General features: G+C 39.8%; 1 protein-coding gene across 25 annotated transcripts in view; it reads left to right on the forward strand.

The window, feature by feature from the left end:
* LOC122554240 (receptor-type tyrosine-protein phosphatase F-like) overlaps positions 1-27,797 on the forward strand; it is a 465,745-nt gene that overhangs the window by 190,220 nt on the left and 247,728 nt on the right. For all 25 annotated transcript variants that reach the window (XM_043698932.1, XM_043698931.1, XM_043698941.1 and 22 more), the window contains 2 exons: positions 10,286-10,431; positions 12,365-12,506. In XM_043698932.1, coding sequence (XP_043554867.1) covers positions 10,286-10,431; positions 12,365-12,506 — 288 coding nt within the window. The remainder of the gene's footprint in view (positions 1-10,285; positions 10,432-12,364; positions 12,507-27,797) is intronic.

Genomic DNA, 27,797 nt, shown 5'->3' on the forward strand with positions numbered 1-27,797 from the left:
GTCCATATAGATCACATCTACTGCTCTGCCCTTATCAATCTTCTTTGTTACTTCTTCAAAAAGCTCAATCAAGTTTGTGAGACATGATTTCCCATGCACAAAGCCATGTTGACTATCCCCAATCAGTCCTTGCCTTTCCAAATACATGTACATCCTGTCCCTCAGGATTCCCTCCAACAACTTGCCCACCACTGAGGTCAGGCTTACCGGTCTTCTTTTGAATGATCCCTTGAAATTACATCCCTGTATCTCATTTATCTAGCACACTTGAATTTTGTGTTGCATTCATAGAAATAGCAAAGACATCTATCCTCCCTTGAAAGTTGCTGTTATTCATCCATCAGCTGAAGAACTTGTGTGCTCCACGAGAATAAATCAACTCATAATAGCCTGTGGGTAATTTAGCCATTTTGTACTAGGAAACTGTAGCATTGTTTTGCAATATTTAATAATTTGTGAGGACCTAAGTTTGAAGAATGACAGACATTTAAGGTTGAATTAAAAGACACATTGAAACTTTATTTTTAACAAGTCATTTCTTAAAATCACATATAATTTCTGTTTATTTGCTTGAACTCACTTCGCAGAAAACATCTGATTGAATTAAGGAGTGGGAGAGAGGTTCTGATTCGAGCTTATTTGGAATTTCAGTCGGGGAGAAGATTAGTGAAAAAAAGAAGCTTCCCAGCTAAACTCTCCTGTTTCTAAAAAATAACCTATGTGAATCTCCTGTAGTAACTGCAGCCCTGGTGTAGGTGCTTTCATATGAGAAGCTCTGAAACAATTTCTCAATATTTCCTGAATGAATGCATCTACAAAGATCCCTAGTATGTGCCATTCATCATGTGTGCCAGAACATCAGACTCGCAGCCCCGAACACCTCAAATCTTGTTCTTTTTGCCTTCAAGAGCTCAGACATATTGTCAATAAGAATATTTTATAATTGAATGTCTCGGATTACAATTGTCTGTTAACCAATTCTGCCCCTTTGTGGAATAAGTTTTGTTTTATAATAAACCTTGTGTTTATTAAAGAAGACTGGTTGATGGATTTTTTAATTCTAAATCTAATACAGAGAAAGAATACAATTGGTATATTAGGAACTGGGTAAAATAATGCAGTTTGTGTGGTAATATATGGAGTAGGGAGACAAGAGAAAGTCAGTGCATCTCCCATCTTGGCTACTGCAGTATACGCTTGAGTAATGGTTAATCTTGTGTAAAGTTCGTGCACCAAACTTTGACCAAAAACCATCCATTTTAATTTACCTTGCACATAGGTCATCACTTAATTTTTAGGCAAATGATCCGCTGAAAGATCACTGCACCACCAAAGAAAGCTGTACAGTTATTAGTGTCTGCACACATAATTTTGGCTCCTTTTGTGCTACATTTATGAGTGAGATTTGCGGGAACAGTCTTCAGGCTGGTAATTCTGTGATAGTGAGGTGTTGGAAAAGGTTGGATTTGAACCTTTGCAAAATGTTACTCATACAAAAGTCGAACCCATACTTTTAAATTTACAGCTGTAGAAACTTTGGTTGGGCCACATTTGGAATTTTGTGCACAGTTGTGGTCACCACACTACCAGAAAGATATGGAGGCTTGGAGAGGATACAGAAACGTTTTACCAGATTGTTGCCTAGTTTGGAGGATTTTAGATAATGTGGAGAGATTGGATTAGCTTTACTGTCACATATACTCAAATGAATGTTATGAAGAGTTTACAAGTCACCACTTAACATATTAGTTACAAAGTACCTAGGTACAGATTCTTAGGCAAAAAAAAGAAACATAAATAATTAAAAGTTCCATCATTATAAATCTTAAGAGTAAATTAGAAAATAGAGAAATAATAAGTTCAGAATAATACTATTTCCAACCCAGTCTGGCACCTAGAATCCAGTCTGTGCTGAGTCTTGACTTTGGATCATGCTGGGCTTCACCTCAAGGCTACCGAAGCCAGGAGACCACTCTGGAATCACCTCGAGGCTGGATGTCCAGGCTGACGACACTCCCGTTCGAAAGATAGCCGTGAGTTGCTGAAAGACCACCATGCTAAGCTACCGAGAGACTGCTAGGCTGGGTCAGGAGACCACCATGCCAGGCTGGAAGAATGCCATGCCATGCCGGGAGAACACCACGTCTCACCGAGTCTGTGCTGAGGTCAGGAGGACGAGTCTGTGCTGAGGCCAGGAATTCAGGATGATGCAGAGTAAAGAAGAAAGGAAAAAAAAACACAAAAGAGAAAAAGAAAAAGAAATGGATGGCGTGGTTAAGCTCTAGCTGAAGCATCTTACTCCTGCCAACTTGGAAGAAGAAAGGATGTTGTGCAGGGTGAGGTAACGTCGAGTTTGAGAGAATGGAGCTGGAGTGTGGACTAGCTTTATAATGTTTTGATGTACATCTGTAGGTCTGTAGGTCCGAATTAGAAATTCACTCTCCCATATTCACGGATGATCAGCTTCGAGCCATGAAAGGGGCTGAACCTGCACTGTGTTCTGCCATCTTTATTGTGGGCACCATTGTAGAAGAATAGAGAGAAACAGATTGCGTTCAGACAGAATGCTTTTGGTTTGGAAAAGCATCATGTGTCATCACAGTTTTGGTGGGCTTGTTCCTCTGCTGTGTTGTACTGTTCTTTGAAATTCATCTGCCACCTTTATGCCCACTCCATCAACTTGACTAGATCCTTATGGAGTTTTACACTATCCTCCTCACAGTTTACAATTCTTCCAAGTTTAGTGTCACCCGTAAACTTTGAAATTGCTCTCTGCACGCCAGGCTGTTGATTATTAATAGATGTTAGGAAAAGCAAAGGTCCGATCCCTGGTGAACTCCATTCCAAGTCTTCCTCCAGCTCAAAAAATATCCACAACCATTATTCTCTTTCCTATCACTTAGCCAGTTTTGTGTCCATGTTGCTATTGACCTCTTTATTCATGACCAAAACCTTCCTCACAAGTCTGTTTGTGGCACTGTATCAAATGCCTTCTGAAAGTCCACATTCACCATGTCAAAACAGTTAGCATTGTCAAAACTTTTCGTATTACTTCCTCAAAAATATCTCCCAACATGTTAGTTAAACATATTTCCCTTTAGACATCCATGCTGACTTTTCCTAATCAATCCACATTCTTCCAGAGAACTACGAATTCACTGAATCTAGAATCTTTCCACCACTGAAGTTAAACTGCTTGGCTTTTCCTTTCAACTTTTCTTGAACATGGTCGTAATATTCACAATTCTCCAGTCTTCTGGCACCTCCCTGATTCTGGAAAAGACTGAAAGAATGTGACCAGTGCCTCTACAATTTCCATTCTCGCTTCCTTCAATATCCTTGAGTGCATCTCATTTAGTCCAGTCTATCCAACACTTTTGCCCTATCAAATTTTAAACATTCTGGTGACTGAGTACCCTCCTCTGTCGCTATGGCCTGAATAGCATCTCTCTCTTTAATAAAATCAGATATAAAGTATTTATTTGTAAATTAATTTGTAAAATAAATCCGTAAATTGGACAACTTTTGTTCCTTAGTTCTCATCAAGTTGATTTCTATCCTTGCACCTACCAAGGTATTCTCTTTCTTGAGCCCTTCTTAACCAATACTGCTTTTATCCGCTTTTCCTTCCTCTTCTGATTACCTTGTACTCTTGAATATTTAAACTCAGTCTTACCCCTCCTTAAGCCAAGTCTGTGATATCACTATTACATCAAAATTCCATGGGCAATCTACACCTGTAACTCCCCAATCTTATTTACTGTTTTCCATTCATTCACATATATGCAGAGTAACTCAATTTAGACTTTTGTTTCTCTTTTGCTATGACTTCACTCCTACTTTTCTATTGTCTATGTTCTTTCAATTTGCATATCTGAGTATCCTAAGCTGAAGTGCTGGATCCCTGAACATGAGCCTGAATATGTTATCTTTCTGCCTCCTCTCTTTCCCCTACCCTTCCCTTGATCCTCAGCCTCAGTATATCCTCTTCTACCCTTCTCTATTGCCTTTCTTGCTCTGTTACGTGGAAACATAGAAACATACAAAACAGGAACTAGAATTGACCATTCAATATGGTTATCGCTGATCATAATGCTAAGTGCCATGTTTCTGCTTTTGTTCCATACTTGTAATCACTTTAGTCCTAAGGCCTATAACTAACGCCCTCTTGAAAACGTTCAGTGCTTTGATCTCAACCACTTTCTGTGGCAAAGAATTCTCTGGGTGAAGACACTTCGCCGTATCTTTGTTCTAAAAGGCCTACCCAATGTCCTTCTATGTGGAAGCTGAAGTTTTGGGCTTCAATACATCTTCTTACTGTCTCCTTTCTCACCGCAGTGTTGAAGCTGAAGTCCTAAGCCCCTAACCCTGAGCCTCAATATATCCTCTTGCTGCTTCCTGTCTTGTTGTTTTATTGAAGCTGAGATGAAAAGAAATTGGAGTCATTAAGCTTGCACTTCATTGTGAGTGAGTGGGACAGTGAAGATAGGTTTAGAAGTTTTTCCTTTAAATCATTCACTCCACGTGTTCATTAGTTCATTTTCCCATCACCCTTCTGCCATGTAAACATGGATAAAATATTGAGTTTTCAGGAACACTATCCTCTCTGGGATGTTTTCTTGTAAAATTTATGCTGAAAATGTGTTGCTGGAAAAGCGCAGCAGGTCAGGCAGCATCCAAGGAACAGGAGAATCGACGTTTCAGGCATAAGCCCTTCTTCAGGCTGAAGAAGGGCTTATGCCCGAAACGTCGATTCTCCTGTTCCTTGGATGCTGCCTGACCTGCTGCGCTTTTCCAGCAACACATTTTCAGCTCTGATCTCCAGCATCTGCAGCCCTCACTTTCTCTCTTGTAAAATTTATGAACAAGCTGGATTAGTTGCTGTCCAGAGTGTGTGGTGAATAGCAGTCTCTGGGACCTTAGGGAGACAGAGAAAAATGGAGCCAAACCAGGGTTCCAATCAGTAATTGATGCTGGAAAATGTGCGTGTAATTGGCAGAAGAATTTTGATAAACATTTCATATACTCAGGTGCCCACGGTCTGTTTAAATCACTGACAAATCAACATGGACGTCAGAATTATGGACAAAATGCAACATGTAATGAAATATATGTTGAGTCATTAAATTCAGCATGTCCAGTGGAGTCACAAAAAAAGGTTGGGACTGGGGTTAATGAAACCAGATTGAAGAAGTGACTGTGCTACCACAACTAAACCATGTATCCAAACCCAACTTCGACTTCCACATCATTAGAATGCAGTTTCCTCGAGATGAGGGTAATACCTGTGAGATTAGTTTGTAATGTTAGACATCTTATCCCGATGAAGCTACAGAACATAAGGAGGCCACATTCTGCTTAAAATTCATTCAGTTTTTCCTGAACAGGAAGTATCTGTTTGTAAGTAGGAAATTACATTTTTGCTTTCATTTTATTTTAAAGTTCACTTCAAGTTTCAATTTTCAGGAATGAAACCACAACTTTAAATTGGAACTATCAATTGAATGGTGAATTAGCTAATTTGAAACAAATGATATAAAGAGTACGTGGTAATAAAAGGATTATCAGATGATTCAAATTAAGAGGATCTACTGCATTTAATGTTCCCAATGCATATATATATTCAATATGGTTAAGGATATAACATTTTGTGTTTTTCTATATTATCAAAATCTGTATCCATCTGTCAGTGATCTAAACAGCCCACGGACAGATAAGTTTGTGAGATGTTTGTCAATATCCCCTTTTATTGTTGATACATCATTTAAAGCTGAGCTGAAACTAGTGTCAAAGCCCAGAGATGAGACCTGGTGGCGGTTAGTCACAAAGGTGATTCTGTCAAGAGACTTCCTATGTGTGCATTCATCTTCACAGCTGTTGTATGATCTGTACAGTTCTTTTCCTGTCAAAAGCCTGTGTTCATGGCTTTTTATTCCCATAGTACATACAGTACAGTCAGAGCTTTGAAATGGGAATGTATCTGACAGCAGTGATTATGTTTGAAAAGACTTGCAGTCTTTTTTATCAATTTTACTTTTCAACTAATAGGAATTACTCTTAATTTTTTTCTCTCTCTCTTTCCCAAACCCTTGAGTGGAGAGAGACCATTTTGAATATCGAATCATAGTAGATATCATCTAGTGGAAGAGGCTGAAACCTGGAACTGATCCAAAAATAATTGATCGCAAATCTAAAATACAATGTAAATACTTTTAGAATAAATCTAAGTCCTTATATTTAGAGTACAGCTACATTTGTTGCAATTCACTCCTGTCAGTTGATGAATGGCACCAACCTGTGAGGATCCAAATCAGCAGAATGCATGCAGAAACCTTCGGGCATCAATGTAAATGCAGAAAACCCAAAACAGTGCATAATTGAATGAATGTGCTGTCGTCTCATCTTTGATTTGTGTTTTATCTGAAGAGAGTTTGAAGTACCTTTCACAGGTCAAGAGAAATTTACGACAAGCTAAATTTACATATGTATTAGTTGATCTTCTTGACATTGAAAAATGAGCAATGAATGAGACTACTTGTTTGTTTCTAAAAGAAAGTTTATTATAAAAATGTAACTATTTACATCCACATGATTCATTCCCATGATTCCTGTTTTTAAGTGTGTTTTGATCTTCTTGAACCTTTTTTTGAGATAAGTTTTGCTAGTTCAGTTTATTTGATTTGCCTTTTCATTTATATCTCTGTATTTCAGTTGCAATTCAGGCTTAGAAAATAATTGCTTTACTGAGAGCAGACTGAAATTACCAATTTGTTTAGTAATCACGATTTGAGTTAAATGAATTCAGTTTTATCCACATAATACTTCGATGTGACTATTGGATTTATTTCCTGTGCAAATCAGAATGTCCCAACTACCAACCTTCCGATATTTTACTTTTACTGAGAATTTCTATCTTTTGGCTTTGATTTCCGAATTTTTTGATTTCAAATTGAGAAGATGTAGTTAGAATTGGTGTATGGAACACATTCAATATGCAGTCCTGATCAGGCATTCATGATCTTTTATAAGCACTGCTTATACCTTTCACAGTGAATAGTAGTTAGCTTTTGGAAAACCACTTGAAAATTGCTGGGTTCCTTAATGCGACTTTCCTGTTTTCAAAGTCAATTTAATTTATTTGATTAGGTGGTGAGGGGTGCTGGATGAGTAATAACTGCTGATTATTGTTTATATTTTGTCAAGATATTTACCTGACTTACTTTTTAAAAAGTGATGGTGAACTTTTAAGTTTTGACAGAGAACAATGAATTCGGCCTTGGCACAAAGTACATAAAATATTGGAAGTTGGATACTTTATCCTATTAGCCTCAAACTTTCACAGTTCCATTTCACGTGTTTCTGCAATGTGCTGCAACTCCAAGTGACCTTGAATTCACACTGCTTATATTAACAGAGTGAATATAAGCTAGCAGTGCATGTACAAGCTTTGTTAACCACACCTCAGGATATTTGTCACTGCAGTAAATAAAGAAAGCTCCCTAAAATACCCAATTTTCTAAATTTAAAACGCTATTCCCTCAAATGTTTGCTTTATAGAATTCCAATTTCTTAGTAACGTTTTATCCATTCTGCCTTGCTAATTTAAAAGTTGACATAATTTTATAATGATGTGATTTCAAAATTTCCCAACTTTTATTTGACTACATGCAGACAGAAGGTTTTCACTGTAATTCCAAGTCTGTGTTAGAAAGCTAGAAATGTTATGCAAAATACTTGTACTTATAAGAGAGAGTTACAGGATTAATAACAAATAACCCTATATAGAATAATAGTCCCTGATCAAAAGGATGTAAACTATAATTCTGATGGGCCTGTACAAAATTTGGAATTTAAAAAAAAAAATTCTATGGATACTAGGAAATAACCCAATAACTCTGAAAGTAATTCAGAAAAAGTGATATCAGTCAGTATCTTTTCCTATCCTGAGCTCTTGCTGGAAAAGTTCAGCACAATTGGAGTACCAATCAGAAAACGAGAATGTTGCACTCACCCTCAAGTCTCTGGAATGTAATAGACAAATATCAGCCTGTGTGCCTGATCTTCATTGTCAATTCTAACTTTGAATGATTTCATAGATTTGACTCTCGGTGATTATTTGGTTCAATAATTATTAAGGTTTACTGTCCATTCACATGGAATTTTGCATTTTAAACAAGAGTTATATAATATGGAAAGCAGTAAACAATGAGAAGCAGTGGCTAGCACTGCTGCCTCACAGCTCCAGGGACCCGGGTTCAATTCCAGCTTTGGACAATTGTCTGTGTGGAGTTTACACATTCTCCCTGTATCTGTGTGGGTTTCCTCTGAGTGCTCTGGTTTCCTCCTGCAATCCAAAGGTGTGCGGGTCAGGTGAATTGGCCATGCTAAAGTTCCCGTAGTGTTGGGTACATTAGTCACAGGTAAATATGGAGTTGCTCTTCAGAGGGTCATTGTGGAGTTGTTGGGCTGAATGGCCTGTTTCCATACTGTAGGGAATCTAAAAAGGCAATAATCTATCTAGTAGTATGGAGGACATTAGAAAAATGTGGTTCTGGTCTAACGTGCATTTCATTAACATGAATTGGCTATAACGTGATTGACGAATTGTGTTTGGATAATGCAAACCTCCTGTCAAACGGGTATAGGGATTTTCTATAGCAATCTTCTCCAGTGCGACTTTCTATACTGGTTTCCCATAGTGTGAGGTTGCAGTGGAATGCAACTGTAGGTTATAGCAGAATGATCTGTAGTGCAGAGTCAATAGAATGTTGCTTGATGTAGGGAAATGAAGGCTGCTGTTTTCCCTTATTACTTTTGAGTGAGAAGGCAGGCGCCAAAAGACCTAGATACTCACCATCGCCACTAAAGAGAATGCCTCCTTGATCAATGTTGATCAGGGACTTGAGCAGTGATCTGGTGGGCTTCTCAGCCAAACAAGTTGCAGGATCGTGAAGTCCGGCTCTGATTTGAGCTATAGCACCATTTAAAGGCTGCTGGTTGTACAGCATTGCTGAAAATCAGCATGCAGAAAATTTACTGATCAGCTGGGAAATTGTGAGGTGGGAAATGTAGGGAGAGGTAGCACAGAGGCAGGGCAAGCATCATACTTCATCCCATCCATGTCCCTGACTGCCCCTGGATTGGAACAGATTGAGGCTCCCACCCAGCAGGTCCTGTTGCAACAATTAGGAAGGCTGTAATTTTTTTTAACTGCCATGAACAAGTTAATTGGGTCGATTGCTTGCAGAAGCCCTTCTGTGATTGTTAATTGATCCTGAAGAGCTTTAGTTGGAAGCAGTTCCGAAGATTAAACTTGGGCCTTCCCATTAAGAACTTAATTTTCTGAGGTGAAGGGAAGATGCAACATGGATATCTCTGGTGCCAACCCATATGATTATTTGCCTTTCCTCTTACTTTCCCTGCCACTTCCAAGGAAGTGAATATTCCAGCCACAAATACAAAGGAAGAGTTTAAAATATGGGGCAATTGCAATTCCAATTGCATTAGAGCAGCATAGATTCTTGACATATCAGAGCACAGAATAAGTAAAAGTATAAACATAAAACAAATAATACTTAAGGTTAGCAAGGTAGGTTGTATCTAGCAAAAGAAAAACATTGCTATTTCCTGATTCGTGACTTGACAGAGCTTTGTAAGTGAAAGTACAGTGCCAAGTGGATGAATGGCTACTTCTGCTTCAAATTAATTTGTTCATTTGTTTCCACTTGGCAACATCATGAGCTCAAGGACAAGAGATCTAACTAGTCAAAGTCCACTTTCTAACCTACCAGCTTTCTTTTCTCAAACAGTATAATTTTTTTTCCTTTATGGTGGTATTGCTTGCAAATTTTTCAGTTGAGTGCAAAATGATTTTTTTTCCCAGTAATATTCAAGTTCTGTACTGCCAGACGGTGAAAAGTAAATCTGTTAAAGCATTTGAGTTTTTGTCATGAGTTGACTGTAATTGTTTGCAAACTTAAATTAGTGGTTACGTTTTCACAACTCAAGACCAAAGTCAATGAAAATCAGGAAAGTGACAATAGTGATTTTTTAAACCATTGATTGATAAGCATCATCCAGTGCAGGGACATCGTGCTTTAGAGTGAATTTCTGCATGTCTTATTATCTTTGTATTTACATGAATGAGGTTCATTCTGCTTGCAATGTTCTATGATAGTTCTAATTCTGCGATGATTCTAATTCTGCTGCACGATCAGCTGTGTTTACATTTTTGTTTTAATATCCAGACAGTTGGACTAATCTACAATGCTCTGATCATTTGCAGCTCTGCCAAGTTTTACCCGAATCCCTGTGGACCAGATTGGAATTTCTGGAGGAGTGGCTTCATTTGTGTGCCAAGCAGTAGCAGAACCTAAACCTCGTATCACTTGGATGAAAAAAGGGAAGAAAGTCAGCTCTCAGCGCTTTGAGGTAAGGTTCTGACCCTTAATACTTAAAGGTAAAGGTTGGATGAAACCAGGCTGAACTACTTGGAAGAATCATAGATATTGAATGTTAATTTACATGACAGAATTGTAACAGTAATTTACATTTTTTTTGGCTGACTGAGTAATACTTAGAGAAATCCATTACCATGTTTAACCCACCTGAAGTGTTTTATTTGCTCATTATGGTGTGCACTCACTTAGAAGTGTGGTTTAGCAGAACAGAGGGTGAGGGACCCTCCAATCTTTAAAGAAGTAGCAAACAAAAAGCCAAGAACTGCAGACGGTAGAAATCTGAAACAAAAACAGAAATTGCTGGAGAAGCTCAGTGGCTCTGGTAGTATCTGTGGAGAGAAAGCAGAGTCTATTGACCTTTCTTCAGAACCTTCTGAGTGTCTGACTTTGCAGAGTTGCTGAGTTTCTCCAGCAATTTCTTTTTCTATATAAAGAGATACCACTGAAGTTTAATCAGGGTAAAACTATACAGTTTACAAAGAACTTAAGAAATTGTAACAGGAGTCAGCCATAATCTCACCAAGTTTCTATGTAATTGAAGTAAGATGTAAGAAGTTCATTAAAACTATCCTCAAGAGTGATGGAAGATGTCATCAACAGAGCTATCAAACGGCACTTGCTGAGCAGCAACCAGTTTGGGTCCTGCCAAGACTATTCAGTTCCTGACCTCATTGCAGACTTGGTTCACATGGACAAAAGAGCTGAATTCCAGAAGTGAGGTGAAAGTGACAACTCTTGACATCAAGGAGACCTGACAAAACTGGAATCAATGGGAATCAGAGGTAAATCTCTGCTGGTAGAATTCGTACCTAGCACATAGGATGATGACTGTGGTTGTCAGAGGTCATTTCAACTTGCTACTTGTCAGCCCAAGCCTGAATATTGTCCAGGTCTTGTTGCATTTGAACATGAGCTGCTTCAATATCTAAGAAATCGCAAATGGTGCTGAATGTTGTGCAATTATCGGTGAACATCTGTACATCTGACTTTATTATGGAAGTGAGTTCATTGATGAAGCAGCTGAAGATGGTTCAACCTCGGACATTACTCTGAGGAACTCCTGCAGAGATGTCATGGAGCTGAGATGATTGATCTCCAACAACCACATTCATCTTCCATGTACCCGGTATGACTCCAACCATTGAAGAGTTTGCCCCCACAACTGAAACCCATTGATTCCAGTTTTACAAGGGCTTTTTAATATCATACTCAGAAAGTGAGGACTGCAGATGCAGGAACTCAGAGTCGAGAGTGTAGTGCTGGAAAAGCACAGTAGGTCAGGCAGCTGAGGAGCAGAAAAATCGACATTTCGGGCATAAGGAATACCATACTTGGCCAATTACAGCCTTGATATCAAGAGCTGTCACTGTCACCTCATCTCTGGAATTTACCTCTTTTGTCCATATTTGAACCAAAGTGTAATGAGCTAAGTGGCCCTGGAGAACCCAAACTGGCATCACTCAGCAGGTTATTGCTGTGCAGTGCTTGATAACAGTGTTGATGACACCTTTTGTCACTTTGAGGGCAGTTTTCATAAATTTGGCTTTTATTCCCCTAATCTTAGAGAGTGAAATAAATCAAATTGTTTTCAGTGACAGAAAAGATTTGTCAGGATAGGTACAAGGGATCTGTTTCTTCTAGGACTGCAGATGCTGGAAACCAGAGTTTAGATTAGAATGGTGCTGGAAAAACACAGCAGGTCAGGTAGCATCCGACGAGCAGAAAAATCGACATTTCTGGCAAAAACCCTTCATCAGGAATGGAGGCAGGAAGCCTCCAGGGTGAAGAGATTAGCGGGGGGTGGGGCTGGGGAGAAGGTAGCAAAGAGTACAATAGGTGAATGGGGATGGGCACCACTTCTATTAGTTCTGTATTCAACTAGGTGCTCTTTAATTGATTTCCAGGTTATAGAATTTGATGATGGCACTGGATCAGTGCTTCGAATTCAACCACTAAGAGCACCACGAGATGAAGCAATCTATGAGTGCACAGCAGCGAATAGTTTTGGGGACATAACAACGAGTGCCAAACTAACAGTACTTGCAGGTAAGAATATTTTTTCTTTTTGTTGTAGCATTTAATTTGTTAATGCAACATCAAATCTCACCATGCTGCTAACAGAATCAGTGCAAACTGTCAATTAGCTGTTAACATGATGTGGATGTGAACATTTAGTGATGGAAGAGGTCAGTTGAATATCAGGGATTTAACTTGATACAATGCAGAACTATGCAGAACTGGAAAGAGTCAAGATTGTGAAAGACAGACCATAAGACAGGCAATTTCAGAGACTTAATTACATCTCTTCTAGTTGCATTTGGAGTTTAATGCCACAAGGGATTTTGTAGAAGAAATGTCTATTCATTTTGCAAGCTATTCAACCTGTTCATATCACACTGATAACCCAGATATCCAGAGTTACTATGGCCTCATTGATTGCATGGATCTGACCCATTTTCACTTCGTTTTTGGGTGGCACAGTAGCTCATTAATTAGCAGTGCTGCCTCACAGTGCTAGCAAACTGGGTTTCATTCCATTCAACAACTATGTGGAATTTGTACATTCTGCCCATATCTGCTTGGGTTTCCTCTGGGTGCCCTGATTTCCTTTCTCAGTCCAAAGATAAGGTTAGGTGGATTGGCCATGCAAAATTGCCCATATGTCCAGGGATATACAGGCTAGGTGGGTTATCCATGGTAAACACAGGGTTACAAAAGTGCGATTGGTCTGGGTGGGATGGTCTTCAGAGGGTCGGTGTGGACTCATTGGGCTGAATGGCGTGCTTCCACACTGTAGGGATTCTATAATTTTGAATTGCATTTTCTTAAGATGAGTCCATACCACTCATGAAGTAGACAAGAATATCTATAGCAGTAGCATGTAAACCTGCTGAGAATCTATTGCATTTGTATATATGTATTGCACCTTACACTGAATATGGTTTTATTCTGAGAGGTTTCCAATCCAATGTCATTCATTATATCTATAGATATGTCTAAATATAGATATATTTATAAAGTAATTATTTCACATCACCAATTCCATTCCTCTCCCAGGCAACTGATTTTGATTGAACCAGACTATTTGTAGCCTCAGGGTCCTATTTGACCCAGAGATAAATTTATGAGCACCAATCCATTGCATCACCAAAGCCACCTACTCCCACCTTGTGCCCTACCTCACAATACCTATGATGTGTCTCGACTTCATTATTCCAAAGCTCTCGTAACCTGACTCTATTTTCCATCCGACATAAAATTGCACTTACCCAAAACTTTCATGTTAGGTGATAGCCGTGTGGAAGATGGCAATATGGAATGCCATCATAGCTCAGGAAGAGAGGGAGTGATGCGAAAATAGAAGTGTACAAAATGGGAAAGAAATAGTAGATTTCAATGAAGGGGAATCCTTGTTTGAGGAAAGAGGAAGACCTATCTGAAGTGTGAAACTATCATTGCAGAACAGTTGTGACTGAGATGGAGAAACTGCATAATAATATAAAATCTATCCAGGAAACAGTGTGGGAAGTAGTGTGAAAACAAGTGTGGAATCAGGATCTTATAATTGTCAGTTATCCCCAGCAATTGGGATCAAGAAGTCAATTAAGGGAAATTCATATTGAGAAAGTGGTTAAATAATATCTGGTGGTTTGTCTAGAACAATCTGCAGCTTTAAAATATATTTTCTGATGTGTACTCTATCATTTTGGCTGTATTTCAGTATTTCACTCACTTTACTAATTGCTGCTATACAGTAACTGAGAATATGAAGTGTAGAACCCACTACTAGCCCTGGATCTTTTTCAGTTTCATGCTCTGCTATTTAACTAAGTACAGTAAAACAATAATTTAACAGCACTAAATTTCATCTTCTAATCTCCTACCCATTTAGAAGTTTTATTTAGAACCTTGGCCACGACTCTCAAAATTGACAAGTTTGGATTGGGACTCGAGCACTTAGCATTCTTGTATGCTATTGGAACATAGGAACAGGAGTAACCATTCATCCTTTAAGCCTTTTCCTGTAATTGATGAGGTGAAGGTTGATTAGCTTCACTCCCTGTAGCTGTTTTGAGCCTATTACTTTTTATACCTCTGTCAAAGAAAACTTGCTATCAATATAATACAATAAAAAAAACTGCGAATGCGAAAGGGCTGAAACACCCAAAGTCACTGAATTCATCAGAACATAGGAACAGGAGTGCGCCGTTCAGCCCCTCAAGCCTGTTCCATCATTCAGTGAGATCATGGCTAATCTGTGATCTAACTCCATATACCTGCCTTTGGTCCATACCCCTTATTACTTTTTGCTTAACAAAAATTTATCAATCTCATGTTTGAAATTAACATCTGATTCACTGCCATTTATGGAAGACAAATTCTAACAATTTTTCTTTATATTTCAAAACTCTACCACTCTCTGATTGAAAAGATTTAAGTCCCAACACTAATTCTGTTTTGAATATTTGTTTCTAACATATATTTACTCTTAAAAAGTGGACACTGCTGTCATAAATTAATCTGAAGTGTAGTCTAAATTCTATAACTAACTTTACATAGGATTATAAAGATAAAATTGGGTTTTCCTTGATTTGTAGGAAAAGTTGAAGACTGTTGTGAAAATTTACAGGCACTTTCCAAATCTAAATCTGAGTAGTTGTTTATATCACGTCACAGTAGAACACAGATCACTGTGTTTTCTCCCATCACACACACTTCACACCCTAATAATGTATTCATAGATGGCAATACTCAGCCATTGTCCCATGTATTCAGATAACCTTTGTTCTCCCAGTTGCTAACGTTTCCTGACAGCACTTTCTTCTTTCTCAGCCTTCACTCTGTATTCCTCTTCTAAGTATAAGCCTCACTACATTGAATACATTGTCCTCATCTACACACCTAGTTACTGAAATAACTCCACTGAAGCCAGTATCCCTTCATGAAATCACCCTTTTGTTTTTACACATGTCTTGGACTTGACACTGGTCTGGCATCATCAGAGCTTCTGACTCTCCTGTTTATATCTGTCAACCAGAGCTCCTCAGATTAACAGCCCCCATCAGGGAACTCATATGTTATGACGTTCACCTGGCTGACCTCATTACAGTCACTACATCCCTGCCCCTCTGAGTCCAGGACATGGCTGGTTCTTTTTTTTTGTATCTCCTCCTGGGGTGTTTTAGCACAGGGCCAGGTTCGTCCAATTCTACCTCTGATATGGGCGGTGTCATGCACAGTAAGTTCACCTATTCCGCCTGGAGCATCTTAGAAAACATTAATTCTTCTCTTCAGGCGGCAAAGGTGTTGAGGTGGCAACATCTTCCGCATCCATCTCAGATTCCAAGATATCTTCAATGCTTGATGGAGACAGAGAACTCATGGCTTCCAGAACAATTGGAAAGGCAGTCGAGGATTGGTGTACATTTGCTCCCACGTTGTTTGCAAGTTTGCAGCTTTCATATGGTCCATGTCCTTGTTCAGGCAATTGCACCTCCCCAAACTACATAGTCTCTGTGGTTCCTATACCAAACTTCATCCCCTGAAGTAAGCTGTCTCTTTTGCTTAATTAAAAATCACAATACCAGGATATAGTCCAACAGGTTTATTTGGAAGCACTAGCTGTTGAAGTGCTGCTTCTTCATCAGGTGGCTGTGGAGCAGAAGCAGCGCTTAGAAAGCTAGTGCTTCCAAATAAACCTGTTCGACTATAACCTGGTTTTGTGTGATTTTTAGCTTTGTCCACCGCAGTCCAGCTCTGGCACCTCCACATCATCTTTTGCTTAGCAGAGCCTTGTGTCCAGCATTAGTATTCCTGATGCCATTTCACCCAGAAGATTAGATTTAACCTGGTGCGGAGTTCTTTCCCCATTATCAACTCTGCTGGAGCTATCCTTTTGGTTCTATGAGGGGTGATCCTCTAATCAAATAGGAACCAGAACAGTTTGGTATCTACTGATATTGTAGACTGTTTCTTAAAGCCTGCCTTCAAAGTTTGGACTGCTCTTTCTGCCAGACCATTGGATGGTATGGAGCTGTCCTTCCACGTTGAATACTATTTGACTTTAGGAAATACTCAAATTCCCTGCTGGTGACCTGCACTTCCAGAAGTCCATGTATTGCGAAAGATGCCTGCAGTTTTTCTATTGTTGTCCCCATGTTTGATGAATGACATCTCTGCACATCCAGCCACTTTAAGTGGGCATCCACAATGACTAAGAAGATTGAGCTGATGAAAAGACTTACATATTCAACATATAGGAGAAAGTGAGGACTGCAGATGCTGGCGATCAGAGCTTAAAAATGTGTTGCTGGAAAAGCGCAGCAGGTCAGGCAGCATCCAAGGAGAAGGAGAATCGCTGTTTCGGGCATAAGCCTTCCTGAAGAAGGGCTTATGCCCGAAACATTGATTCTCCTTCTCCTTTTATATTCAACATATAACCAAGTAATGGGTTTACCAGGCCATTTCCATGAATGTGGGGGAGCTGCTGGCCATAATTTTTGTCCTTGCTAACACTCAGGGCACTGCCCTATCAACGTGGCTATGTCCTCATCCAGTCCGGGCCACCAGACGTAGCCTGTCGCCAACATCTTCATTTTGAAAACCCCTGGATGACTCTGGTGCAGTTTAGCCAATATTTGGCTGTAATCTTTGCATGGGACAGTCATTCTGGGTTCCCATAATAATATGCCATCCACTATTGTGATCTGGTCCAAAATGGTTTCAGTTCTCGTTGTGACAGCCTTTTGGTTTCCCCCATCACCACCAGCTGTTTCAGTTTTACCAGGACTGGATCCTTCTACATCAAAATTCTGGTATTGTCAGCTGTCACTGGGAGTGTGTCCAGAAAATGTAAAATCATTACAGACTAGTTCAGTGGCGGTACCATTAGTGGTGTACCTGCAACGGGAGTCCGCTCATTATATCTGCATTTGGTACTTGGCCTCCCAGACAGAGTTCCAACTTGTAATTATACACTTAGTATGACAGCCCACTACTGAATTTGGCTTGAAGAACTGGGTGGCACTGCCTTGTCCTCTTTAAGTAGGCCTAAAAGGGGTTTGTGGTCCGTTATTATTACAAATTTACGTCTGTAAAGGTATTGGTGGAACTTCCTGACTCTAAATATGACTGCTAAACCTTCCTTCTCTATCTGCATTAGCCAAAGTCCACTGCATACATTACTGGGCATTCCCCACTATTGGGTCACCTGTGAGCTAATACTACCCCAATGATGTATGGGGAGGCATCACATGTCAATACCAGATCTCATTTGAGGTCATAGTGTGCCAACACCTGAGAGGAAGATAGCTGTTTCTTCACCTGCCTGAAAGCTATGGTTTGGCTATGACCACTTCCAAGGTTGACCCTTTTTTGAGAGTCAAATGTGCCAGGATGGAAGCCAGTTTATGTATGAACTGTCCATAATAATTCACCAGCTTAAAAGAAACACCTAAGCCTTGGTACAGACATGGGAGCTAGAGCACCCTCACTTTATCTTCCAACTGTTGTAATCCTATCTTGCTGACTCTGTAGCCCAAGAGGTCATTTTGGATGCCTGGAACACACATTTTCCCTTCTAAGTCACCTGAGAGAAACACTTAAGGACTATGTCCAAGTTCTCTAAGTGCTTCTTATTAGTCTTCCCTGTTATTAGCATGCCATCTACATAAATTGCGATCTGGGGTAGACCTTGCAAAATGTTCTTCATCATCCACTGTAAAATTGCACAGTCTGACAATACCCAAGATGGCAGTCTTGTATATTTGTACAAATCCTTACGGAGATTAATTGTAGCATACTTCTGGGAATCCTGATCTAACCTCAGTTGCAAGTTCACATGGCTCATGTCGAACTTTCTACAGTACATTCCCCCCTCCTGCTTTGTGCATAAATATTAAATGCGAGGGATTGGGTATTTATCCAGCTGCGAAAAGCGATTTGCCATTTGTTTAAAATGCCCACCTGTCAGCCTTCACATTTGGTATGACTGGTGCTGTCCATTTCACAAACTGGACTAGTTTGATGATTCCTTTGCTTTCCAGTCTTCTGATTTCTATCTTTATACTTTTGCCTGGAAGGCAAATGGCACTGGGTGGGCCTTACAGAATTGTTGAATTGCTTCCTGGTCAACATGTAAGATGACCATGGCTCCTTTGATAGTCCCTGATAAAACCTCTGGATATTTAATTCGGACTTCACCCAGTCAGCCAGTTTCTAATCAAAAAATGTTGAGCCAATCAAAATGAATCTTTCTCAACCAATTTTGCCCCATCAAGCTAGGGCCCGAGCCTTATACCACAATCAGTGGTAACTGAACCAGCTGCTTCTCATAAGAGACTGGACCGAAGTTGTACCCATAATGGTTCCCTGGTATGGGTTCTCAGTCTAGCCAAGGTGTTACACAAACTTAAGGGTTGGAGCCTGGAGTGAATTTTGTTAAAGTCTGATTCCACAATCACTGAAACAGCCACACTAGTATTGACCTCTGTTAGAACCAGGTGACCATTTAGCCAGGCATTTATTTTTATTTATTCTGATTTGGATGTTGCTAACCAATTTAAAGACACCCCTTTTTATTAGAGTGACCAGAATCCTCTGACACTCCTGTTTTTTTTATTTTTCCCCAGCACTCATGTGTGTGTGTGTGTGTGTATGTGTGGGGATATCAGACACGGTGAAGAACAAAAAGTGCATAAATCTTTTATTTATATTCCAGCACTCCTATTTATTTTGTTTTTTTTTAAAACACTCCTGTTTATATCTGTCACCCAGGACTCCTTGATTGGACCAGATTAACAGCTTCAAACAGGGAACTCATATTCTCTGAGTTCACCTGGGTGACCTCATTACAGTCACTACAAGGACAAAACTCTGTTGTTGGGTCTTCTACATACTGGCTTAAAAAGATCTCCTGGATACATTACAAGAGTTTTGCTCCCTTTAAACCTTTCAGTCTTTGACGACCCCAGCTTTAGTTGAGGAAGTTGAAATCCCCTATCACTACCCTATTACTTTCACACTTCCCTGAAATTTGTCTACAAATCTGCCCTCCTGTTTCTCTTAGACTTTTAGGAGACCTTTAGTACATTTCCAGCAATGTAATTGCACCTCGGTTTCATATTCGACACAATAAGCTTCGTTTGTTTGTCTACATTGTTCTTGTTACTGCTCACATTTATTGGTTGTGAGGTGTTTTGAGATATCCTGTTTTCTCAAAGGTGCTTTATCAATGTTAATATTTCTCCCTTAACTCAGTTCAAGGTATCGTCCTTCTTCCCTTACCTTCAATTTTTACAGATTCTTTTTCTTCCCTCCCTAGCACTCTTATTGCCCCTCTTCAACTTTCCTATTTTATGTTGTACTGATCACTTCCCACCCATCCAACTCATATCTCTTCATTTCAAGTGTGATCAAATTTGGCTTGTTTTGTTTTGGTGGTCACGATGTCCAAAAATAACTCTTGAACGTTACTATACACCTCTGCATCAATTGGTCAAGGGGAGTTCAATGATCCCTATATACTGCCTTCCATGTTTATTAGAACTCCTATGCAAGCTTTACCATGAGAAGTTAAATACAATGGTTGCAGGTTGTGAGGCTAACCAGATGAGTGTCTTTCATGGAGTTTAGACACCAAGGTATATACTATTATATTCTCAATGTGAAAGACCCATATGTCTTTTGTTGGTAGCCTTGTAAATTTGATACTGCTGAAAATGTGTTGCTGGAAAAACACAGCAGGTCAGGCAGCATCCAGGGAACAGGAGAATCGACGTTTCGGGCATAAGCCCTTCTTCAGGAATGAGGAAAGTGTGTCCAGCAGGCTAAGATAAAAGGTAGGGAGGAAGGACTTGGGGGAGGGGCGTCGGAAATGCGATAGGTGGAAAGAGGTCAAGGTGAGGGTGATAGGTCAGACTGGGGTGGGGGCGGAGAGGTCAGGAAGAAGATTGCAGGTTAGGAAGGCAGTGCTGAATTCGATGGATTTGACTGAGACAAGGTGGGGGGAGGGGAAATGAGGAAACTGGTGAAATCCGAGTTCATCCCTTGTAAATTTGATAGTCTCTTTATTCGAGTAATGGATTTTGTAATTCTTTGATGTGCAGATTTGGTGACACTAGGGAGTTTCCATTAGCTACTTCACTGATATAATTTTCTATGAGTGCATGTTTTGTTTTGCTGAGCTGATTTTTGTTTAAAAAAAATGTAATGCTCAAAAATAGAGACAAACTTTTCCCATATTCCAGTATGACGCAGCTAGTAATATTGTACTCTTAAATGTTGCTGTTTGTGTGTTCAGGAGTGTCAGAGTAACCATAACTGTTGAAAAATGTCTCGATATGAATTGATTGAAGTGTAAGATTTTGTGTGGTCCCTGATGACTGAAATTTTACACAAGATAATTCATGAAGAAGTTTGAACTGAGTTCAACTTGACTGGAAAGTTAGTTATCCTTGGTAAATTTGCTCACTCTTTCTTGCAAAATGATCTTTGATGCCCTCATGTGGACAGAAAGGGAATATGCTTTTCCTTTCAGAGTATGGAACATAATACCAAAAAGATTCAAAAGTTAAAAACAAATTTAAGATCTTTTCAGTGGTGAAAGGTTACTCGGTGAAAGATTACTCAAATATTTCATTCTACAAGGCCACAGTAAGAATTGTTTATCATGTCCAATTCTAAAGCAATTAGAACTAAAAGCCTGTTCTCCATTCAATTCTTTAAAACCCCAAAACAAGTATATTGTAAAGATATAGAAGTACAGGGCAATAATGCAATATTAATCTTTTGTGTCAACGAACAGCATGAAATAAACTTTACCTAAGTGCTTTGCATATGTGATACTGACCTCTGTGGATGTATACTGGAAGTGAACAGAACAAATCAATAGAGGTTTTACCTGGAAACATCGAAAAAATGACTACTTTGCTGCTGAGCCTCAGATGACCTTCGAATTGTTGGGACCCTCAAGGTCTTAATTTTTGTGGTGTTTTGTTACTTTTCTACTTGCAAGCTAGCAGCTCAATGAATTAATATGTTCAGTTGCCTGTAGATTGGATCATTCCCTTCTGAGGAATTAAGTTCAGTCTTTACATAGGAAGTTTTATTTGAGCATTTTTGTTTTTCTCAGTGACGTAGCTTGGATCTGTTCAGCTTTTTCTATTTAGTTCTGATGTGCTTGTTGCCTGAAATAGCTGCCTCTTCCCATTGAAATGAATAAAGGCCTGGATTCAAATGAGATATGAAATACAGCGAACATTATAAACACATTATCAGACACAAGTAAATATTTCAATTGTGTGTTGTCAGCCGGTTTTCTCCTGTAGTATAACAGAACTGTTTTATTTGACAACCAAACACATGACAGCAGCAGTATTTGGGACCTGCTGTTTTTTCTTTCAAGAGGAATTAAAGTACATTACGAACAAGAGTAGGCCATTCAGTCCCTCAACAGTTTTCCACCATTCATCAAGCTTATATGTCCTGGCTGTTCGCACATGGGCTCCATTTATCAACCTTTGGGATTGGAAGATTGCAACCTTCACACAGCTCAAACCGTAACTTCTGCCTGGCATCAGAGTCCCAGTCTTCATAGCAAGAGCTCAACAATCGTGGTTGTCTTTAGGGTAAAGCAACATGGCTATAAGGTCCTGGAACAAATATCTCCTGACTCAATATTGAAAACAGGACATACTGGAAAAACTCAGCAGGCTGGCAGTAGGGAGAGAAACTGGATTAACATTTGAAGTCAAACATGACTCGAAAGTTATAGTTTTTATACTGTAGACAAAGGAAGAGGTAGAGCAAACAGAATAGTTGGTGATGGGTGCTCAGATCAGAAGGCAAAGTGACTGCTAATAGCTTTGTGATATCAATGTAAAATAGGTGTTAATGATGGAAAATATGTCAAGTATGCTGAAAGTAAACTGACTGTTGTCAGCAATGAAAGTAAACAGTCTTGGGGAAACAGGAGGATTCAGAAAGGGTTGTATAATGAAAACGGAGGACAGTGCTTATTATCTGAAATTGTTGAAGCCAGTGTTGAGCCCTTGAAAGCATAAAGCGGCTAACAGGAAACGTTTCCGACAGCTTGCATTGGGCTTTGCTGGAACACTGCAGCTGGCCGAGGAGAGAAATGTTAGCATGAGAGCAAAATGATGTACTTGTATTGAAATGAAAAGTGACTGGAGGCACTTGCCATGTCACTTTCTCTCTCGTCATGGTTTAGGCCCCAAATACAGCCTCCATGTGTTAGAGGAATTGGAATCCTTGAAAATGGTTTGTTCCCTAGGATGTTGAAGGAGGTCAAGGAGGAAATAGCAGAGGCACTGAGAATCTTTAATAGACACAGGTGAGGTGCCAGAGGAATGCAAATGTAGTTTGTTTAAAAAGGGTCCAAATGATTATAGGCCACTTAGTGGTAGGAAAATGATAAGAATTCATCCTGAGAGATAGGATAAACTGTCATTTAGAAAGGCATGGACTTTTCTGGGATAGTCAGCATGGCTTTGTTAAGGGATGGTCAAGCCTTACAAATTTGATTGAATTCTTTGAAGAAGTAAAAAGGAGTATCGATGAAGGTAATTCAGTGGATGTTAACTACATGGATCTTAGTTAGGCATTTGACAAAGTACTTCTTCAAAGAAGTAAAAGCCAATGGGTTACAGGATAATGTGTTCACTTGGATCCAATATTGGCTGAGTAACAGGAAACAAAGGATAATGGTCGATGGCTGTCCTTCTACATGGAAGGCTGTTTCAAATGTGAGGTTTTGCATTCTGGAAAGTCAAATCAAGGTACAAATGGTAGGGCATTAAGGAATGTAGTGGAACAGAGGGACTTTGGAGTTCACATGCACGGTTCTCTTAAACGTGGAGTCACAGGTAGACAGGGCAGTGAAAAAGAACCTTTGGCACAGTGGCCTTCATCAGTCAGAGCATTGAATACAGAAGTTGGGAAGGTATGTTGCAGTTATACAGGACGTTGGTGAGGCTGCACTTGTAGTATTGTGTTCAGTTTTTATCACCTTGCTATAGGAAGGATGCTATTAAACTGGAAAGAGTGCGGAAGAAATTTACAAGGATTTTGCCAGGACTCTATGGCCTGAGTTATAGGGAGAGGTTGGACAAGCTCAGACCTTTTTCTTTAGAGTGTAAGAGACTGAGGTGGAATCTTAAAGAAGTATATAAGATCATGAGAGGCATGGATAGGGTGATTGTACTCAGTCTTTTTCCCAGAGTTGGGGAATTGAGGACTAGAGGGCATCAGGTTAAGGTAAGTGGGAAAGAATAAATGGGAACCTGAGGGGCAGCTTTTTTACACACAGAGAATGGTGTGCATATGAAATGAGCTGCTAAGGGAAGTGGTTGACGTGGGTATATTAACAACATTTAAAAGGTATTTGGACAAATACATAGAGAGGAAATGTTTATTGGGGTTAGCACCAGTGCATGTTTTGGACAGCGTGGACCAGTTTGGGTTGAAGGGCTTGTCTCTGTGTTGTAGGACTCTGTGACACAATAACTGTAAGTGGTGTTCTGCAGGCTTCCATTGTTGGGAACTCAGCTGCTTGTTTTATGTATTAATGATTTGGACTTGAAGGTGGAGGGGCCCAATTGGAAATTTGCAGCCGACATGAAAATTGACCATGTTGTAGATAGTGTAGAGGATAGCTGCAAGCTCCGAAATGATAAAGGTGGGTTGGTGGAGTTGGCAAGAAAGTGGCAGATGGAGTTCAACTCTAATAAATGTGAGGCAATGTATTTAAGGAGGTCATACAGCAAAAGGGAATACATAATAATTGGGAATAGATTGAGAGGGATAGATGAAGTGAGAGGTCTTGGTGTGTAAGTGCACAGGTCCAAAAATGTGGTAGTACAGGTAGAAAGGGTTATAAAGAAGGCATAAAAATTGCTCTCTTTCTTGGCAGATGTAGGCATATCATGATAAAACTGTATCAGACACTGATGAGGTCACACTTATATGCAGTTTTGGTTAGCATATTACTAGAAGGATGATTTGGAGATGCCAGTGTTGGACTGGGGTGTACAAAGTTAAAAATCACACAACACCAGGTTATAGTCCAACAGGTTTAACTGGAAGCACTAGCTTTCAGAGCACCGCTCCTTCATCAGGTGGTTGATGAAGGAGCGGCGCTCCAAAAGGTAGTGCTTCCAGTTAAACTTGTTGGACTATAACCTGGTGTTGTGTGATTTTTAACTTTGTACAGGAAGGATGTAATTGTTCTGGAGAGAGTGCAGAGAAGATTTACTACAATGTTGCCAGGGCTGGAAACTTGTAGCTACAAGAAGAGAAGGGAAAGGTTGGGCTTTTTTACTTGGAACAGAGAAGGCTGAGGAGTAACATGATTGAGGTATACAAAATTATGAGTGGTGGAGATAGAGTAGACAGGCAAGAGAGTTCAAAAACCAAGGATTGTAGATTCAAACTAAGTGATAGAAGGATTAGAGGGGACGTGAGGAAATCCTTTTCACGCAGAGGGTGGTAAGTTTTTGGAATTTACGGCCTAAATTTGAGGTGTAGGTGAAGAGACTGAACACTAAGAAGTATCTGGATCTGTAATTTGAATGCTGTAAGCTGCAGGGCTGTCCACCATGTGCAGGAGGATGTGATGAGAAAAGCATCTGGGTATCTTTGGGTTGGCATAGGCAAAATTAGGTGAATGGCCCTCTTCTGTGTACCATGTCTATGACTCAATATGAAGCAATGAGTTACTTCTTTCAAACTAATCTACTGTATACTTACAGTGTGATCGCTTTTTGGAACACTCAACCACTGTTTGTAAGAATGACCCCTTAATTTGAGTTCAAGTTCAAAAATCCATAAATCTCTACGGCTGTTAGCTTTGCAGTAAAGACATCTCACTGGTAAATATTGAAATGCATTGAATGATGAGAATTTTCTATACATGCCTGTTGTTTATAAGTTAAACAGAGAACAAAAATTAAACCTGACATTTTCATGTTTATGTATCCTTTCTACATTTAACTGCCAGGCAAACCATTTTGGGCACTGAAATCGCCTGTTATGTATGTGGCATTTATTTCCTTCAGGTTTTAATTGTTGGCATTTTAAAAATGTAGGTTATATTTTTCTTTTATTGTTAGATTTTCTTTATTTTAATACAACATTTTTTTCTTTTTCTTTTTCTTTTCTGTATCTAATTTTGCATAAATTCATGTCCTGTAATATACACTGCCTTCTGGTGTTAATTCAACGGTCTTTCAATCTGCTTGCTACAATTGCTAGCCTTCTCTCTTGAGTACAGAAATCCTATTTCTCTTGCTGGAGCATTATCAGCTCATACTTCCAGCAGCTTGTCACAGTTAAACATGATTTAACGTAAATGTACATGACTAAGTCCAAGTACAGGTCATTCAGCTATAACACACATTTTATTAACGTGAATTTGCTATAATGCGATTGACAAATTGGGGACACTGTTTCTAAAGTGCAAACTTCTAAAACATGTGTTGGCTGTAATGCAATTACATCACCAACACTCTAAGTGCTGTTTCTAATGCACAATTTTTCTGTAACATGGAGTTGCCCAAGAACACAACCATCATGTTACTGGAGAACTGCCTGTCATAGCAGATCCTGTTAGATTCAATGCTCCTGTATGGCAAATAGTGACACATTGTTTAAGAAAATGTCTTGGAGACATTCTAGAAATCTACTGCCTCTACAACTTGAGCTGTTTTGCAAAAGCTAGTCTATGTGAAAATTTAACATCTTCATTATAACTATAAAATGCTTCCTAGCTTTCTGTGTTTTTGCATCTCACTGCTGATAGAACATCTGCAGTTGACTCAACATCAATGCTGTCCATTCTTTCCTGTTTCTTATGTTTTGAAAAGTAATTTAGTGTTGCGGCCCCAGCACTGAACCCTGCGGGATACCACTTGTCACTAGCTGCCATTCTGAAAAAGAACCTTTTATCCCAACTCTCTGCCTTCTGACATACAGCCAATCCTCAATCCATGCCAGCAGTTCACCTCGAACATCATGGGTCCTCACCTTACTCAGCAGCCTCCCGTGAGGCACCTTATCAGAGGCCTTTTGGAAGTTTAGGCAAATAACATCCACTGGGTTTCCCTGGTCTACTTGTTATCTCTTCAAAGAATTCTAACAGTTTGTCAGGCACAACCTCCCCTTACTGAATCCTTGTTCTAATCCGACCCTGCACTTCCAAGAATTTAGAAATCTCATCCTTAACGATGGATTCTAGAATTTTACCAACAGCCGAGGTTAGGCTAATCGGCCTATAATTTTCCATCTTTTGTCTTGATCCTTTTTTGAACAAGGGGGTTACAACAGTGATTTTCCAATCATCTGGGACTTTCCCTGGCTCCAGTAATTTTTGAAAGATCACAACCAATGCCTTCTCTGTTTCTTCAGCCACCTCCCTCATGGGCAGGAGATGTACTAATTTTTAGACCTTTTAGCTTTTCGAGCACTTTCTCTTTTGAAATGGCTACCATACTCAACTCTGTCCCTTGACTCTCCTTAATTGTTGGGCTATTACTCATATCTTCCATTGTGAAGACTGAGCACTGAAGACATTTCGGGCAAGAGCCTTTCATCAGGAATTCACCTTGGGCTCTTGCCCAAAACATCTATTCTCCTGCTCCTCAGATGCTGCCTGACCTGCTGCTTTTCCAGCACCACACTCTTAACTATGATCTCCAGCACCTGCAGTCCTCACTTTCTCCTAATGCATTTCCAAGTCCAAACATTTGAGTGACTTGTAGGGGAACTTGCAAGTAGTTGTGTTCACATGCATTTGCTACTCCTGTCCTTCTAGATGGGGAGTGATCATGGGTTTGGAAGGTGCCACTGGAGGAGTCTTTATAATTTCTGCAATGCAACATGCAGATGGCAATGCTGTTGCTCCTGAATGTTGGTGGAGGGAATGAATGTTTGTCTTTATGTGGTGTCAATCAAACTGTCGTGAATGGTGCCAAGCCTCTTGAGTATCACTGGAGCTGCTGTCTTCCAGGAAAGTGGAGAGTCTTCCATCACTCTGCTGACTTGTGTCTTTTAGATGGTGCACAGGCTTCAAAGAGTCAGCTGCAAGAACCTGAGCCTCTGACTTGCCCTTTTCTTTTTAGAACAGATTCCCTACAGTGCGGAAACAGGCCCTTTGGCCCAACAAATCCACATCGACCCTCTGAAGAGTAACCCACTCAGACCCATTCACCTACTCCCTACTAATGCACCTATCATTATGGACAATTTAGCATGGCCAATTCACCTGACCCGCACATCTTTGGACTGTGGGAGGAAACCGGACCACCCGGAGGAAACCCATAC

The sequence above is a fragment of the Chiloscyllium plagiosum genome, chromosome 11 (genome assembly GCF_004010195.1).
Source record: "Chiloscyllium plagiosum isolate BGI_BamShark_2017 chromosome 11, ASM401019v2, whole genome shotgun sequence".
NCBI lineage: Eukaryota > Metazoa > Chordata > Chondrichthyes > Orectolobiformes > Hemiscylliidae > Chiloscyllium > Chiloscyllium plagiosum.